This window comes from Grammomys surdaster, unplaced genomic scaffold, assembly GCF_004785775.1.
Source record: "Grammomys surdaster isolate TR1022 unplaced genomic scaffold, NIH_TR_1.0 332804, whole genome shotgun sequence".
In the NCBI taxonomy this organism is placed as follows: domain Eukaryota; kingdom Metazoa; phylum Chordata; class Mammalia; order Rodentia; family Muridae; genus Grammomys; species Grammomys surdaster.
Window position 1 is genome coordinate 15780 of NW_021628010.1, and position 18472 is coordinate 34251.

Below are 18472 nucleotides of genomic sequence, written 5' to 3' on the forward strand. Positions count from 1 at the left end.
CTGCTTGGTTTCTCCCTACACCCCTCTCTTAGAATGGCTGGCCTTTGTGGGCACTACAGCAGCAGCAGACAAAGTGAGTTCAGCCCAAGCCTTTGCAGACCAACAGTCAAACCAGGTCTGGAGCCAGGTGACAGGTCGGGGACAGCAGGCTGGGGCGTCACAACATGTGCAGAGGGTATGTACGGATGGAGAGGCCCCAGGCTGAGGCAGATCAACTGTCTCAGCGTGAAGACTGGAAGCCCTCTCAGCTCTGCTACAAGAGGCAAAGTTATGGTTGGTTTCAGTATTACCCTGTCACCAATGGGGTGAAGTAGGGAGCCTCCCCTGAAGAACTGTTCCCACGGCTTTGATATGGGCGGCACCTTCAGGCAGCAGCCAGATAAAAAGGGTTTACCAGGAGGGAGATCACTTCGCCTTCGCTCAGAGCGGCTGTACCTCATTGAAGCCACTGCCAACCCCGTGACTGACAGTACAACTAAGCATCCCTGGTTGACTGGGGACCAGTGGCTCTCTAGAAACCTTCTGGGCTCCCAGGTACCAGACTGGGACAACTGAGGCACTTTGCCTTGTGGACTCAGTGACTAAGGGTCATCGCCGTGCAGTGAGAGGCAAGCAGTTCTGGAACAACTCTGGGGCATTCAGGTCCAAGGGCCATGTAACCTGCTGAGTTCTCACCATCGTGGGCGGGGCTTGACTTTTGTGACTATTTTAAAGCTCACTCAAGGGGATGATAGAGAGACGGGTTGAGTAAGGTTTTAAGAGCACCAGATGACTTTCCAGACGACCCAGGGTTCAGTTCCCAGCCCCTACGGGGGGGGGGTGGGGGGGTGGGGGTGGTGGTGGCTCACACAACCTGTCTCCAGTCTCATCTTTGCAGATACCAGACACACATGTAGTGAAGATATACATACAGACCAAATATTAATACATGAATTATAAATAAAAATAAAACAAGTATTTTTTTAAAAGCGTATCCTTAATAAATTCTGCTACACACACACACGCACACACACACACACACACACACACACACACACACACACAAAATTAATTCCTCTGAGTAGTGGTTCTCAACCTTTGGGTTGCTACCCCTAAGAGGCTCAAACAATCCTTTCCCAGGGGTCAGGCGTATCAGCTATCCTGCATAGCAGAGATTTACAATTCCTAACAGTCGCAAAATCACAGTTATGAAGTAGCAACGAAAATAATCTTATGGTTGGGGTGGCACCACAACACGAGGAACTGTATTGAAGGGTCACGGAATCGGAAGGGTTGAGAACCACTGCTCTAGAGAACCCTGACTCAAGCAGGCACCAAGGTGGCAGAATGGCTCTGTTTGAGTTTCTTAAGATCAAACCCAAAGAGGTAGCTGTGATCACTTTGGTCAGGCCCAAGAATACTGAGCGCCGCCGACACAACGGGGGAGGGTACAAACAGTGCACAGTAAGAAGCAAAAGTCACCCAAGACTCACGGTATGTACAACTGCTCAGATTTACACTCACAAGCAAGAACAGCAAAGGCTAAACCACAGGGAAGGATCCCGATGCCTACTACGAGACAGTAATCTTCAGCATGTAAATCACTGTGGAAGGGAAGGCTTTGCCCCCTTCACCATAAGCGTCAGTGACTACGCTCCGGTTACAGGTGTGAATCCCCAGAACCTTCTCCAAGGGTATGAGTACCCCCATAGTCACCATATACAGGCTTCCCCGAAAGTGTGAACAACCCCCCCCCCCACTGTACGATGATGATGACCAAGGGTGTGAATAACCAACAGGTTCCCCACCGGTGTGAACATCCAGGCGATACAAGTACCTGGTGGCTTCCTCATATCCGTGAGTCACGCCCTCTGGTTGCACTGTACTCGGGGGTCAATGTTCACAGCCGAGTGCTGACTTGAAGGAACATTCCCCTTGACTCTTGCGGTTACTGGTTGCCTGCTGCCCAGTGAGAAGCAGAGCAGAAACCTTTGTAACTTGAGTATAATTTGCTTTTTAATTGGAACAACATGTGTAAATGACAGAATGCCGCCGTGCACAGAGAGCGGCCACAGAATACGCATCAAGTCCATTCTGCCCAAGGAAGGGAGGGGGGGAGGGCACAGTGCCGTGTGCCGGAGCCCCTGCCCCCCGAGTCCTGCGTATGGTGGGGCCACCGCCTCGGCCGGCACATGCCTCTGGAACAGTAAGCAGAAACCAAAGCACAGCGGCAGTAACACGGTGAGTCCTTCCTTGTGTGAAACGTCTGAATTAACTCATTGAAGGTATCAAAAATATACCCTGTAAGCCAACACCATTTACACCTGCCTTCCCTCCTGTCGCCACATGACAGGCTGGGAACGGTCCAGTTCCTGCAAACATCCGTGCCCCAGGCCCATGCCTGGCCCCTTGTGCACCCACCTGGTCTGATGGGCTCCCAGTCTTGTGGGCTGGGTGGCCTTTGGGGACTGTGATGACAGCGTTGGGGCAGGATAAGCTGGGGACGTCTGTCCAGAGCACTAGCGGGCTGGGGGCAGAGGGAGGGGCAGGGCCGCGAGCTCAGCTTAGACTTTGGTTCCAAATGCGGTAAGGGGTGAGGCAGTGGCATGGAGGTGCCTGGTCATCCTGTGTTGAGTCCCCGCTGCCCCAGATGCACGCGTACAACTGACACACGATCGGGGTCCCCCCCCCCCCCCCCGTCCTGGCCCACTGTCCTCCCCTCCTGTCCACTCCCCTCTCAAGCACCAGGTAAACATCCCCTGAGTGTAAGGTCACTGCGCAGGGCCAGCCCGGGGCGGGAGTCTTAGTTAAGGCTTTAGACAGGCAGGATGCCAGCTCTGGATGGACAGATGAGTGGATGGACGGACGGATGGACGCGCAGGCAGACTCAGGGGCTCCTTCCTCAGTCAGGGGAGTCGGCAGCTGTCTGCTCCATGCTGGGCTGCTTCTGCCTCATGTAGGGGCCTGGCACCGCTCCCCCCCCCAATCTGTGGTCACTCGCTGTCCGAGAGCGTCTCGTACTGTGAACACAGCAGTGGCTTGGGCTCTTCATCCCAGGCATGGTGGGGACCAGCTAGAGGCCCGCTGCCTGCGGCGAGGCCAGGTGGGGGCGGCGAGGCCATGACACCTGCCTGTAGCCTCATAATCAAAGGGTTGTAGGGGAATGGCGTGGACCCTGTGAGAAAGAAGGGAGAGCACTAGAGACGGCTCTGCAAACCGTGTAGCTACCTCAGGACCCATCTACCACAAGAAACCAGAGCCTGGGCCTCGTAGGCCAGGACAATTCATTCACCTTTACCTCTGGAGTTCTGACTGGACTGTGGTAACCTTTCTATTTCTCCCATTGTTCTGTCTCTACTGCTTTCTGCTTTCCTGTCAAAACCCTACAGTGCTTGACAGGCAGGAAAGGACGCCAGGCTCCCCAGTATGACCAACCATGCCTTGAAGGCCTGGCCAGCTGTACAGGGCCCTCTGATAGGCTGCTACATGGGGACCAGGGACCACCTCCCCTGGGTAGCCTGGGCAACCCTCTGTCTACATCTCTGGCCCTAGCTGACACTCACCTGCAGATGAGGGCCGGTCTTCCCACACACGGTTGGTGAGTGGTGTTCTGCGATTGCAGTCCCCCTCCGAGTGTACTGAGGAGACAGAAGGCGGTCGGTCTCCGGACGCCAGGCCTGGCGCTGGTGACTTGGCTTTTCGGCTGCTGGGTCTGCCAGAAACCTTGGCTTTCCCACCACCACCTACAGGGGACAAAGTGGGAAGGGGCCAAGTCAGACAGTGTTGACAGTGGGCCACCCACACCAGCACTGAGGAGGGGCAGTGGGGCTGATTCTGCCGTGGGGAGCCACCTGCCTCCTAGGTCCCCAGGATAAGACACTTAGTGCAAGAAACCCTGAGCCAGGAGGCTTAAGAGGTCTACCAGATGGCCAGAGCCAGCCCTTGGCGTGCAGAAAGAGGAACAAACATTTACTATGAGAGAGGTTGAATGACTATTCCCTTAGGTGGCCCCACTAGGACTGTACCCTTCACTGAGGAATGTCAGATCTTGGCTGGATGACAGATATTGCCCAAGACAGCACTCAACTGTGCTGGACTGAAGGCCTCTGCTGAGAGGGCCAGACCCCGAGGCTGGCCTGACCCTAGAAGGGGACACCAGAACACTTCTTTGCTTGTGTCTCTGCTAGGGAAGTGCTGATGAGCACTAAGAGTGGGGATCTGTGCTGCCTGCCCTTCAAGGGTAACGCCCACATTAGACTCTTCCCAGCAGCCCGACCACACAGGGTGGGCCTGGCCACTGTCATCCCTGTCCACACAGCAGGGGAGGAAGGGGCAGGAGTGGGAAGTGGTGTGAGCACAGGAAAAGCGGTGGGGGGGGCGCCCTCTGCAACACGGGGGTGTCAGACCAGCTTTGGATTAGCAAACTAGATGTCAAACACGCACAAAAAATAAGGTCACAGGCTCCCAAGCTTGAAGGGGGTAAGGTGAGAGGATTAACGACACCAGGGTAAGGAGGGACACAGCCGGGTGGGCGGGCGGGCAGGCCTGCAGACCTGGCGAGGTGAGTGCGTGGTCACTCCGTCCGTCAGCAGTGGTTATGGGCATAGCGGCAGCGGGCAGACTGGCACTGGCATTCAGAGGGTTAAAAGCATTGGCGCCGAGCGGCGGGGGCTCTTCCCATTGGTCATATTTACCCATGAGTGCCTTTCTAATAATGGCCTCTAGCCCCATGTTGGTGCTGGCGTGTTCTTGCACCGCCTGGCTTCTACAGGTCATAAGGCCTGGGAGAGAGACAGACAGACACACAGGGGGGCGGGGGCCGGGGAGCCGGAGGGTTGCGAGAGATAGAATGAGGAGGGAGGAGAGAGAGAGAGAGAGAGAGAGAGAGAGACACAGTGAGCACACATCTGGTGAGCATCGTCCGTCCCTCCAGCCCTCCTTTCTGTAGGGTGCTGATGGGGCTCCCGACTGACTGTCCCTGCAGCTCACGGCTGCGTCAGGGAAGGGGTCTGGGGGCAGATAGAGGGTCCCCAGCCCTATTCCTACTCTACACCCCAATCCTAGCTGAGGCTATTTCTTTCATTTTGACTACAAGAGGAAGTCCAGCCCAGGGTCTCCTGGTGGGTAGATTCTAGGAAGGCATGTGGGGAAGAAAGGTGTCCAGGGAGAGAGGAACCCCTGCTGCCCCCTTTCCTCAGGGGGTTAGGGACCTCAGCCTGTCTTATGCCTCTGAGCTAGGCTTGCCTTCCCGTCCCATCTCTCCCCACAGGAGCCAGAGAAAGGTAGAGAGCTGGGCACAAGGGATGGGGGGGGTCACAGCCATGCAGTTATGTGCGTGCGAGGACAGGGCAGCACTGGACAGGTGAAGGGCCACTCCAGCCCTGGCTGGCCCGACCCCATGACAAGGACAGAGTGCTCAAATCAACAAACTGGCCTCAAGAGATGTTTGCAGCCTTTCTCTGTCTCTCTGCCTCTCTGTCTCTCTCTCTGTCTCTCTCTGTCTCTCTTTCTCTCTCTCTCGTATGAATTGTGCTCTAGGACTTTTTGCAAATGCCAGGGGGAGCAGAGATCTCTTTTCAGTGTTTCAGGATGCTTCCAGAACCTTCTGAGGGCTGGAGCCTGAGCAGCAGGCCTGGAACCCCAGCTATTTCTGAGGCTAGGACAGGAGCACAGCATGCTGGAGGCTAGCTTAGTCTACAGAGCTGAGTTCAGTCCAATCCAGGCTAGCCTGGGCAGCTGAGGAGACCTTCGCTCAGAGGAAGAGGGCTGGCTTGTACAGGACACTTGTTTGGTGAATGCAAGGGCCTCACTTCAATCCTGAGGACCAACCAAAGTGCTCCAAACCCAGACAGAAAAAAGAACAAAACACTGCCAAGCTAAATCAAATCAACCACCCCCTAAAACCAAACAAATGAAACAAAATGAAACACAAAACAAAACAATAAAAAACCCCAAATCACCACTGCCACCACAAACACAACATCCATGTCATCAGCAGGAGCCCCAGCCTACGCCACTGGTCAGTCTCTGGTGCCCTGTGAACCTCCAGACTGACTTAGCCTTGTGAAAACCACATGGGTAGATGTGCTAGCAAGACTAGGGCTTGTAAGCTAGCCAGGCTTCTGAGGATGGAAGGGACAGTCACTGTCATAGTCTTGTTCTGGGGTGATTGCTGGCAGCCTCAGCTTGGGTTTCAGGCAAGCTCAGGACAGGGCCGGTCAAGTTTCCTCAGTGCTAAGCAAACGTTACCAAGAAAAAGCTGAACTTCCAATGAGGTGAATGCGCGCCCACACACACACATGCGGGCACACACACACACACACACACACACACACACAATCCAACCTCAAATAAACAAGCCACACCCACCACACTCCTCCACATCCAGAATAAAGTGGGAGACAGAAGTAACATGGAAAAGGGGGAGAGAGGGGCGTTTCCTGATTGGCGCACCACTCCTGGGCCTTGTCTCTAGGGTGTTGAGCTTGTGACCCAATGGCACCAGGCACAGCCATCACTTTCCTCATTTACCTCTGGTATTGAATGTCACTGGCCAGACCTGAAAACATGTCTTTGAGAACTAACATTTAAGGGGGATGTTTGAGAATGCACACATGTATGCGTGTGTATACGCCAGACAACTAAGTTAGGTTTTAGCACAAATCACTGCATTAACCCTTGAATTTCTACAAGCACATACACCCAGGTGTCTAGAACCTACACCAAGATTCAGAACATTCTAGAAACATTCATTTTCCACCATGTTACTGTCTTGATCAAAGTTTCCTTCTGTCTGAGGCTCAGCAAAGTCCCCAGAATGTTTCTGGGTTTGTGATATTTCCTGCTAGGATCCCTCCCCGACTCCCTCTGCAGGTCCCGTGGTCCTCTGGAAATGTCCCCAAGGGTGTATCTGGCCACCTTATTCCCTGAGCCCAAGGCTCCACACTCATAAGGAAGGCAGGCAACACTGGCCTCTTCCTCTGGCTTGGAGTGCATGTACCCACAGCTGCCTCTGTGTCACAGTCCCAATTCAGGTGTCACTGAGCCCGTTTGTTCCCACGACAGTTTCTTTCCCAGGGGTCAACATGATTGTAACCATGGGAAATGTTCTAAGTCCCGAGCACCATACCAAAAGCCTGACACTTCTGCCACAAACTGCACAAGAGTGTGACACGTTTTTCAAATTACCCATCTGCATGGGATTTAGAAAGAGGCCGGAGCCCTCTGCTGGAACCTCAGTTGGAGACTTTAGTGTGACAGTCGTCTGTGGCACCCTGAAGCTCTGTACCCCAAGGCCAATCCCTCAGGTCCACACTTGGTGATGTGCCCCAGCCCCAGCAACTGGGCAAGTATTTCCAGGTTGTTACCTAAAACCCACTTGAGGGACCCTGACCTCAAACCTTAGACTCTCCTCATGTAGGGAGGATTCTAGGCAGTAGAGCTGACCTTCTGTGTCATTCTGGGTCCACTGAGGCCAGGGAGAGGGCTCAAACTTAAACTGGCTAAGGTTCCTTTTCTGCAAGTCAGCAGCTGGGGAAGGGAGTTTGCTATGTGGATGCATAGGAGGGTTACCTGCTCCAGTGATGGCGGGCATGTTGAAGATTTCCGTCCCAGGCTGGCCAATATCTAGAGCAGGGTAACAAGGTAGGAAAGGGCTGAGCTCACAGGTCCTAGGAGCTCTGCACCCCTGCTTGTCCCCTGTACAGTCTGAGCTGAATGTCTAGGCACAACTAGGTACCTGATGCTCCAGGTTTACTCTGGTGGTTGGTTACGACCCTAGGCATGTGTTAACCTGTAAGGGCTTCTATAGTTTAACTCCAGAAAGGAAGAACCTTGTCCGTCTGTCCAAGCCGCACTAGGGAGACGGTTACTGGTGGGATGGGACAGTGCAAAGTCCGCACGTGTTGCATTCTCATAAGCACATGGTCCATGTGACCCTGCACTAAGGATGACAATTCTTGTCTGCCCACATCAGCCGTAGTGAAAGGCACCACGTCTGCAGAACCTGGAGTAGTGTGCTGTGCTCCTCAGCACCCAGCACAGGGCTGTCGCTACAGGTTTCACTGAACACCTACTGTGTGCAGGGCATCACTGAAGTGCTATATGCTGTGTCAGTTACTATCACTGGCAGAAAGATGGGCTCCTCCGTGGTGAAGTTTACGAGTGCTAGTTCCCTCCCGGTGCCTACGCTAGCCTCGGCTTCCCCTTACTGTATTCTGGCTCGTTCCGGTTGTGGGTGTTGAGTTTCTTGTTGATCTCCTGCTTCTTCGACTTCACCATAGCGGAGTTGCTCTCAGTCAGTTTACTGAAGAAGGCTGGCGGTTGGCTGGTGTTGCCTGGAGACTTGGAACCCATCCTGCGGGAGCATGAGATACCAGCGTCAGCAGGCTGGGCACTGCTTGCAAGCCTTTAGCCACAGGGAACTCACCACTCGAGCCACAGAGAGGTGCTAAGGACTGTTTCCCATCCCAGGACTGCTGGGATCTGTACTTAGCCTTGTCTTAGGGTAGTTTGTGAGCCTCCTAGGTATACTGTGAATTACCCGAGAGCTTCTTTTTTTTTTTTTTTGTTTTGTTTTTTTTTTTGTTTTTCGAGACAGGGTTTCTCTGTATAGCCCGGGCTGTCCTGGAACTCACTCTGTAGACCAGGCTGGCCTCGAACTCAGAAATCCGCCTGCCTCTGCCTCCCGAGTGCTGGGATTAAAGGCGTGCGCCACCACCGCCCGGCCTACCCGAGAGCTTCTTATAGCTAGATTTGACACAAGAATCCCCCTGAACTGGGCAGTCACAGGTCATACCCTCCCTGAGGTCCATGTCCACCCCTACCCAGTTTGGTACCCAGCTTAGTTAATTCTCAGATCTGCAGCACGTGATAAACTAGGACATGGCTCAGGCTTAGAGCCCAGAATCAGGGATCCCAGGCACAGAGACGCCAGGCACAGGGATCTCAGATGCAGAGATGGTAGGAAGCCCCCTGAAAGTCTATCACCCTGCTGAGCTGTGAAATGATTAATGGCCTGTATGCTAGAGGGCTGTGGCCACGGGCGTACATGGAGCTGACACCACCAACTCTAAGAGGGGAATTGTGCCACTGGGTACCTGGGCTCCCCTTGTTCCCCGTCCCGATACAGCAGTGGGTACGCAGCGCTCCGAGCATGTCCTGGCTCAGTCATGCCCTCTGGTGGGGACACAGGTTCAATGGCATCCTCGCTGCTGCCCAGGACTGATGTTTTGCTGGGTTCTGGGGACCTAATGGAGATAGCATCCCAGTTGAGGTTGGGGTCCTATTCCACAAAGAGGATACCCCACTGCGCACAGCAGGGCTCTGCATGTCTCCCCGAGGTACAGAGACCCCCCAGTGGGCTACAGAGATTCTTTTGAAATAACCTAATACTCAGGAGCTTTTGTTTATTTTTGAGTTGGGTTCTTGCAGTAGCCTAGGCTGCCCTAAAGCTTACCATCCTCTTGTCTCAGCCTGGCCAGAGTTCCCGCACCTGAGTAGAGGGTGTGCCACCACGCTGGGCTGCTCAGGGTGTTGAGCCACATTGTGAGCCCTGATGAGAAGCCCATGCCAGAACCTCACTGTTCTCCAGAGATCCCGCTGTCTACATCTGTGCTTCTAAAATCAAGTTGTCTCATGCCCTGAGCCCCAGCCATGTGCATGGGATGGGATGGTAACTTACTTCTCTGTGCCTCAGTTTCCCTATCTGCTAAATGGGAGGGAGACATCTGACCCCTAGCTGAGTCGGTATAGAGAGGATACTCAGTTGGCACATGGGACCCTTGGGTGTGCCACCTGCCTGATTAGCTGCTTTGTGTTGGTTCTGGAGCGTAGCGAGCCTCTGTATCCCTGAGCCTCCGTTTCCCATTAACCCTACATTGTTAAGCTCACCCTGTCCCCAGTGTCCTCCGGCCACCATCTGACACAGACATGAGTATATCCTCACCTTTTGCCCCCTTCGCTGTGGGGGGATCCCCGGGCTGGGGTGCCATGGTCCGGGGGTGGGAGGTAGAGGTCACTGGGTGGGCGGCGGAGATCCAGGACAGGGCAGCTAGCTCCAGGGAAGGAGTAGAGAGGGGCGGGGAGGGGGCCGCTGAGCTGCTGCGGGTGGTGGCGCGTGTAGTCCTGTGTGATGACCTCCTGTGGGAAGGGTGCCGTTCAGGACTTTCAGAGTAGGGTAGGACAGAACCCTGATCTGGCTCTTGGTCTCCTGGGTGAGTGTCCCAGGGTAGACCTTATGGTGATGGCCCCCAAAGGACTGAGTGTGGTAGCCAGAGCATGTTAGCATCTGTCTGACTATGGGATGTGGCTCTCATAGCCACATGCTCTCCCAATGGCAAGGGCCAGAGACGGGCACTTACACTGATGTGCTGAGCCAAGGTGACTACCCTCTGGTGACCTTTGATGCCTGGGGCAGTCTGGAGGAGTGGGCTGGACGAGGGCTGGCTCTCGGGCAGTGGCCGCAAATGTGGGAGGTGAGCAGCCTCCGCACTGAGCTTCATGGGGCCTGAGGACACAAGCAGAGCGTGTCAGGGCCTGGGGACAGCGTAGAGCTGTGCCTCAGTTTCCCCACCTGCTACTCTCCCGGGTGTCACCTGGCGGCTTGTGCCGCAGCTCCCCCTCCAAGTGGCTCTTCTCCATCTCTTCCAGAGGTTTGGAGAGCCCCTTGTCGTGGGTCAGGCTGGGGGAGCTCACGGGGCTGATGGGCTCCACCCCGTCGGGGCTGTAGCCAGCTCCGCTGTGGTAACCTGAAACAGGTGAGCCGGAGTCAGCGTGGGGTGGGCTTGGGAGGAGCCATTCCTCCACAGTCTCGGCCTCAAGATGGCAATAAATTTTATCAGCCTAGGGGTGGCCAGAGAGGAGGAAGAGCAAGTGGAGGGAAGCCCCATGTATCAGGACTCAGACACACCCAAAGGATTGTGGGAGTCTGGCTTGGGCAGTGTGGGGCTCTGGTAGGGGAGGAGAGACTGGGAGATGGTAGTGGAGAAACTGGAGGCGGGGCTTAAGTGTACATGGGGTCAGGGTGTAGTGGTGTGGGGTTCAAGCTGAGAGACATGGGGTCCCTAAACCCTGCCTTGGCCCAGCCCCATTGTCTCTGATCCAACCGGGAAGCCTCATTTTCTTTGGGCGGTATGCTGGTGGTGCGGGTAGAGGAGGTGGGTACCCAGCCTCCCTCCCCCATCTTCTCCCTCGCTCCCTGCCTTAACTTCCTCCAGGAACAGTGGCAGCACAGTCAGCTGGTAGCCCCTGCATCCCCACTCCCCAAAACGAAGGTGCAGATGGTGGCGGGAGATGAGAGGCGCGGTCGGAGTCCAAACCACAGATCCATTCATTAAAGGAAAAAAGGTGAAAAATCCAAAAAGAAAAAAGAAAAAAGAAAAAAAAGAAAAAAGGGAAAAAAAAAACTCATGATGAAAGGATGGACAAAGGACGAGGGGCCGTGTGGGCGGAGTCACCACAGCGTGCTGACGAGGATGACGAGCTCCAAACAAAATACCAAAACCAACCAAAAACAGGGGGAAAAATTAAAAGCAAAGATCTGAAAATATCTTTAGGCCACAGATGGGGTGGGCAGGCGGCGGGCCGGATGTCTTACCGTCGCCAGGGGAGTCGTTGGCCAGCGAACCTCCTTCTCGCGGCCCCCTTTCGTGAGCAATTTGACGCGTGATTATTGCGTCTATGAACGTGGCCGCTGTCAGGGTGGTCTTACCCAGAGAACGGAGCTCCAGTTCCTGGATGGAAAAGGGTTTACTTTGAGTCTTTTCTCGGTGCAGATCTGAGGCCGAGGTGGGCGCCGGCGGGTCCGGACTGGCATGGTGGGGTGCAAGGCTCTTTGCTGGGGTGCGGGCGATGGCTGTGTGGCTGGAGCTGGGGGGTGCTAGGGATCGGGGCTCGGAGCTCTTGCTAGGTGAGGAGGCAGGTTCCCGGGCCGGGGGCTTGGTGAGGAAGGCATGGCCAGCGTCCACACGGGGCCGCTCGGGCCGGGTAACCCGAGACGTCTCCTTGGGTAACAGGACGGGCTCCATGAGGGTAGGGTAGACCCCTTCAAGGGTGCCACCAAGTGGACAGTGGGTGGCAGGTGGGAATGTGGCAGCTGGGCGGACAGGCGAAGAGGTGGAGGTGGACCTGAAAGGAAAGAGACAGGGTCAGGCAGTGCTGGCCAGCGGATTCCTACCTCACACCCTCCGAGTCCCTGACTCTGACTCTCATTCCCTGAGGCTCTCCTGACTGACCTATGCTGTGCTTGGCTCCACTCAGTCCCTCGAACCCAAAGCTTTTTACTGAGTCCCTAACAAGTGCCAAGCACAGAATACAGCAATTCAGACAAAGGTGGCCGGAGCTTCTGAGAAGACAGTGACATGCTCTCCTGAGGTCACCCACTGCCACACAGCCAGATACAAGCGTGGTGTGTGGAGGACAGGAAGCTCACACAAGGCTGGCAGGAGGCACTCCTAGAAGCTGGCAGGAGTGCGGGGCCTCTCAGCAGTGAGGAGCAGTGAGTGAGCCAGGAAGCGTGGGACTGACTCCAGGCAGAAGCCCGGCATCCCGGGACCAGCACTGTGGGCAGCTGTGGGCGACAGCAGCCCTGCGGCCTCTCTTTAAGCTTTCTGTTCTGCTTTTTCAAGTTGTTACTCCTGGGCCTCATACACTAGTGACTACCGACTGACTCGTACACCCACCCCGTCATCCACTACCTGTAGTCAGTCCATCTGTCTGTCCGTCCATCTGTCCGTCCATCCATCCATCCATCCATCCATCCATCCATCCATCCATCTGTCCGTCCATCCCCGTCTCTTTGTTCACCCTCATACCTGTCTACCCAGAGCATCCTCTACTGTCATCTACCCGTCTACTGTCATCTGCCCGGCTACCTGCATCTACTCTCTCCCCCCTGGGCCATCCTCCACCTGCCTACATGCCACTGATCTACCCACTCTCTCGTAATCTCTCTCACTCACCCACCTTCCGATCCTGCTGCCATCTGCTCGGTTCTCTACCCGTGTGCCCATCCACACCCCCTCCCGCTCGGCAAGTGCATCTGCGTGCCCTCCCCCCAGGCTTGTTCCCCCCGGTGCCAACCTGGCCCACCTCAGGACCGTGGGCGTGCCGGGTTCCACGGAGGTGACCACGCCCTTCATGCTCGTGTTGTGCAGCACACTGGGCCTCTGCTGCAAGGCGTCCTGGGTCCGGGGGGAGATGGGCGAGTGCTGGTGGGTGTGGGAGGCGGGGCGGCTGCTGCCCCCAGCCCCGCTGCTCTGCTCCGTACCTGGTGACAGGCCGCCGAGTCAGGGGGCAGGCCCAGGTGGCCCATGAGGACCTGGGGGTGGGGCGGGGTCTGGGGTGCCCTACCAGGTCTCCAGATGGGTGCATGCTCCACTGTGGTGGCAGACGTGAGGATGGACTTGTCTCGTTCTCGTTCTCGCTCACGTTCCCGTTCCCGCTCCGATGAAGATGTGGCGGTTGGTTTAGCTAGGTGAGTGGGGCCTCCTAGAAACCCCAGGGCCAGACAGTGAGCCAGAGCCCAATGGGCCAGAACTTACCTGTAGGGCATCAGGAGTGAGGCATGAACCCGCCCACCCGCTTGCCAGGCACACCTGGGGACAGTGGGGAGCTGCTGTGGCGGCTGCTGAAGGGTGGGGGCGCGGTGGGGAGGTAGGCAAGGCGGTCAATGGCGGTGGCAGGGGTGCCTGGCGTTGGTGGCACCAGCACGGGCAGGTGTGGCACTTGGGACAGGTCGATAATGCCTGGAAGAGTGGGGATGGGGTATTAGCGGTAGGTGCCTGACCTACTTGTCCCCAAGGGTGTAGGCCTGAGACCTTGCACCTGGTGGTACCCCTCCCTGGTGCCAAGCTGGGCCCCAGGCCTCCCCACAGCACTGTCTCCTTGTCCTCAGCTCTCACCCCCCCCAAAACCCCCAGAGTAGGTTCAGCTTCACAAACTGGGGCCACAAAGTTATCTCTGAACGGTTGTGGCAAAGTGACCTGGGCTGTTCACAGGCTCCGGAAGTCAGTGCTCCAAAAAGCCTCACGCTCCAATTCCTTTCTCTTTTGTCATTTGTATTAAGATGGACTCATGTAGCCCAGGCTGGCCTCAAGCTTTACGTAGCCGAGGCATGGCCAGAGTTCTTAGAGTACGGGTGTGCAAGGCCACATCTAGCCGGTGTTCTGAACTCTTGGATGTCAAAAGATGTCTCATACCAAGGTCTCAGAACAACATGCAAAGACCCACTGTGCATGTAGCAGCAAGAGGTACCTGCTACGTATGTACATACGTACATATATACATACACAGCCGCTAGAGCGAGCAGATGTAAGCGGCAGCACTCTCCCCTCTCCCAAGGGGCCAGCACTCACTACCTAGTCCACCCAGCCAACTGCGACCCCTCTGCCCACCTTGTGCAGTGCATTCATGGGCACCCGTGTCTTTCGAATACCACGGCACAGGACAAGCCTCAGCCGATGGGTACAGCCCTAGGTAACTCACCTCGTGGGCCAGCGGCATAATTGAGGGCTAGTGAGGACTCTCTCGGGGACAGACCCCTCAGCATATCGGCGCGCTGGGCCATGGCAGAGGCGGCGTTGTGGTGCATCTGCTGCGAGGTGATGTAGTCATTGATGATGGTCTGGCGGTTCTCCAAGGCCGCGGTGTCAGGGTAGCCGCGGATGAGGTAAGGCGGGTACAGGTGTGGGTAGGTGGGGCTGGGGGCCAAGTGCCGGGGCAGGTAGTAGGCTGCGGCTGCTGGGGAGGGAGGGAGGGAGGGAGGGAGGGTCAGGTGGCCCATGCTTTATCTTCAGGCTCCCCACTTCTGCAAGGACAGCTTCCTCTCCTTGTGCACCCACACACACACCTCCCCAATGCACACACAGAGCTTAAGACTTGCTAGCTCATCCTGTGGGGCGTCTGCTGTCACAGCTTTGGGAAGCGATCCCCGATATAATGCACCAAAATACAGGTCCTGACACCCTAACAAAGGAGCCTTTAGAAAGGCTGCACACCATGGCACTCGCTGGAGCCCCTCATTTACTGCAATGGACAGGTGAGTCCTGCAGGAAAAGAAGCCCACTGAGAAACACGATCCCAGGCCCCAAGCCCTGGAACCTGCCCTGGGCTAACCAGCGGGTGATCTCAGCACGAAGCCTAGCACCAACTCTCCAGATCCCGAGTGCCCACCTAGCAGAATCATTAAGCCCCGAATCTACAGGCCCAGGGCACCCACCTGCTTCCAGGGGGATCCCTCGGGGTATGGAGGTGGGGTCAAAGGCCAATGGGATGTGGCCACGGTACAGATCCACGCCAGTCACACCCCGGAGCAAGTGCTCATAGGGGGAGATGGGGTGGGGATGGTGCTCGGGGACGGTGCTGTGTGGGGACTTGGCGATCTCCCGGGGTGTCGATGTCAGCTTCCGGTCCTGGGACGCCTTGCTGGATAGGAGGCTGCCTGTGGGCACAGATCACAGTGGCCTTAGCCTCAGTGCAGGGCCACCCGGCTGAGTTGTCACAAGCCTGTTGCCTCTCTGCTCTTGGTTCCTTGTGAAAACATTCATTTACTCCCTGGTCACCGTTTCCCATTCATTCCACCAGGCTGACTTAATCACGGGCTGACAGTTCCCATGAGGAGAGGGAGCACCCCAAGAACAAAGCAGGCAAGAACCCTGAGCCCCAAGAAGCCATTTGTTCCAGGTAGGAGATGAATCACAAGGTGGGAATTGCATGGGCTTGAGAGAGAGAGAGAGGGGTTTGACTACAGTCTAAATGCTGTGGGAAGCGTTCCCAGATATCATGTATCGTAACACAGGTCTGACACCCTAACACAAGCCCAGCTGCGAGGTGGCTGGAACCGGCTAGAGGTGGCTATAGCCTCCCCAGGCCCTGACATCTGAATCAGGGTGGCGTGGGCTATACAGGGGTTGGCTAGAAACAGAAAGAGGTGCAGCCTTCTGAAGAGAGGGCCAGCAGTGCGCGGAATGGCTGTGTGTGTGGAAGGAGAAGGAGGGCAGAAGTCAGGGAGGCGAAAAGAACCAGAGAGGGAAGCAGAATGCGGAGATGATGTCACAGGCAGGTGCTTCAGACCAGCAGCCTTACCAGAGAGAGGAAGCCTCCAGAGCGGAAACTGTTTCACTTAAACTATTTCTACTTTAATCTTTGTGTGTGTGTGTGTGTGTGTGTGTGTGTAAAATAGGAAGAGAGTGATGAGTCAAGACAATTTCAAAGGTTAGTTTTCACTTCCCACCATGTCTGAGACAAGGACTCCCACTCATGGCCTGGGAGCTTTAGGAAACTCTCCTGTCCTGGCCTTCTGTCTCACTGTGAAGCATGAGAATTACAGATGTGTATAAGTGTGCCTGGCTTATATGGGTGCCGGGGATTTGAACTCTGTTTCTCATGCTGGTGCAGTGAGTACTTTAGCCACTGAGCCTTTTCCTCAGAGTTGATTTGAATTATTTAAAAAAAAAAAAAATCGTGAGGGGAAACGAAGGGGGCTCCTGTATGCAGTGTGGAGGCAGGGTGGCAGATAGACTGGCTAAGGCAGGTGACAGTCCAGGGCATCCTGCCTGAGTGAGCTGTCCCCTCCCCACAGCTGGCAGCCTGTGGGAGCCTCACCCACTGACCTTCCTGAAGGCGTGGCGTGGGCTCCCTCGTAGTCACAGGTGAGCCACGTGGCAGGTGGCTGGTGAAGGGTGCCCCATGGTCTTCATAGGTCAGTGGGCTTTGCCGTGGCTTGCCCAGCTCAGGCACAACGACCGGGGCCCCGCGAGTGATGGAGCCCCCTGCACCACTGGTAGTCCCTGACCGGCTCTTCAGACTCTCTTCATAGCAAGCACGCTCCAGTGCCCGGGCGTCAGCCATTATGTCCAGTGGGTGCAGGGCAGGGAAAGGCCGGCCGGGGCTGCCGATGATGGAACGCACATCGTGTTTCTTAGTGCCAGTGGGGGGCGGCCCGGAGTCGTACTTGAGTGGAGTGCCCTGGGGAGAGGGCACAGGTCTGTATTTGGCTGGCCAGATGCTGCTCTTCCTGTACATCTGCACAGGATGGGGTATCTCTAACACCTTGACAAATGGACAGAGACCTCTACCGGGTCATGATGTCCAGAAGCTGGAAGCCCTGCTCACTTGAGTCCGGCTACACATCCAGGGTGCCAGACTGAGGCTATCTACAGGCCAACACAACCTTCCTCACCCAGTGGGGGCCCCGCCATCTTGCAATGCTATGGAATTCTATAGCCCGATGCATCTGCTGTGACCCCAGCTGTGGCTCTGGGTCCCAGGCTGGAGTTACACATTCTCTGTCAGGTCTCAGAGAACACCATAGAGACGGGAATTATTGGACATCATGGAAAGGACTCCATGGGAATCCTGGCTGGGGACACTGAGCACAGCCAGGTCCCAGATCAATTCTACTCAATCTTTGTGTTGTTATTAAACTTTAAAACTTTGGTGACTGGCACTAAGCCAGAGTACAGCTTTGTAGCCTAGGCTAGCCTCAAATTTACAATCTTCCTGATTTAGCCTTCCAAGTGTTGGGCCCAAAAAGAGGGAATGGCACCTAAGTTTTCAAAAGAATTCTCTAGAAACATTCTGGTCCATCACTGAGTGTGTCCCTGGCTCAGGTGACAGCCCTCTCTAGGTGCCTTTGTCTTTCTCTTTCCCATCAAGCTATCACCAAGGTAGGGGACGGTGGTTCGAGTCTTGACGTACACACGCAGGTGGAGATGTGGGGGAGCAGCCAAGTGACAAGTTAGGGACACAAGACTTGGGTTTCACAATTAGTGTCAGTGACCAGAGCCAGCTGCTGACCTCTCTGGGCCTCAGTTTATAACCCAATGCAACGAGGACAGCATCAGAACCCCTTAGGTTTGCCCATGCCCTGGCCCCTCCTATGTGCTCCTCATACCTGGGTGATGGAACCTTCCTTCAGAGGCCGTGGTGCCAGGGGAAGCTCAGGTGTGCGGCGCAGCTCCTCTCGAGGGATCTCATGGATAGAGCGACCAGCCTCCTTCACAGTCGCTACCACACCCTCATGAGTTTGCTTCAGCTTCAGGGGACCCAGAGGGTCCAGGGGTCGGGTCTTGTAGGTCTCAGTCAGGTCCCGAGGGGGCGGTGGGGGTGGTGGCGTGCCTTCTCGCTTCAAGAGCTTGGCCTCTCGACGTAAGTAGTCCTCCTGGGCTTCCACATATGACCTCGGGATGCCTGCCAGGCAAACAGCATTGACTTTGCCTGGCTCAGTCTGGGTCAGCACCAATCCTCCCTTCCTGTGGGACCCTGGGTAGGCGAACTGACTTTTCTAAGCCTGTTTCTTCATATGACGTGAGGATGCTAAGTGAAACCATATTGCTCAGTTTACCACAAAGACATGAGCTACAGATTCATTCAATCTGGACCCCCTCCCAAACACTAGCAAGGCATGCATGAAGCTCTGAAATCGGTGCCAAGTACTGAGTAATCACTCCACCTATAAAACATGGATGGGGAAGCTCACGGTCTGTTTCCAACC

General features: G+C 55.7%; 1 protein-coding gene across 1 annotated transcript in view; it reads right to left on the reverse strand.

Moving 5' to 3' along the window:
- Positions 1 to 2972: 2972 nt before the first annotated feature.
- LOC114616660 (nuclear receptor corepressor 2) overlaps positions 2973 to 18472 on the reverse strand; it is a gene marked incomplete at its 5' end in the record, with an annotated part of 50706 nt that continues 35206 nt past the window's right edge. Inside the window, 17 exons of the mRNA XM_028762088.1 lie at positions 2973 to 3154; positions 3543 to 3722; positions 4533 to 4760; positions 7552 to 7605; positions 8190 to 8335; positions 9078 to 9227; positions 9926 to 10119; positions 10341 to 10486; positions 10575 to 10727; positions 11690 to 12105; positions 13069 to 13246; positions 13330 to 13467; positions 13575 to 13724; positions 14464 to 14718; positions 15197 to 15418; positions 16590 to 16944; positions 17873 to 18168. Coding sequence (XP_028617921.1) covers positions 2973 to 3154; positions 3543 to 3722; positions 4533 to 4760; positions 7552 to 7605; positions 8190 to 8335; positions 9078 to 9227; positions 9926 to 10119; positions 10341 to 10486; positions 10575 to 10727; positions 11690 to 12105; positions 13069 to 13246; positions 13330 to 13467; positions 13575 to 13724; positions 14464 to 14718; positions 15197 to 15418; positions 16590 to 16944; positions 17873 to 18168 — 3443 coding nt within the window. The remainder of the gene's footprint in view (positions 3155 to 3542; positions 3723 to 4532; positions 4761 to 7551; positions 7606 to 8189; positions 8336 to 9077; positions 9228 to 9925; positions 10120 to 10340; positions 10487 to 10574; positions 10728 to 11689; positions 12106 to 13068; positions 13247 to 13329; positions 13468 to 13574; positions 13725 to 14463; positions 14719 to 15196; positions 15419 to 16589; positions 16945 to 17872; positions 18169 to 18472) is intronic.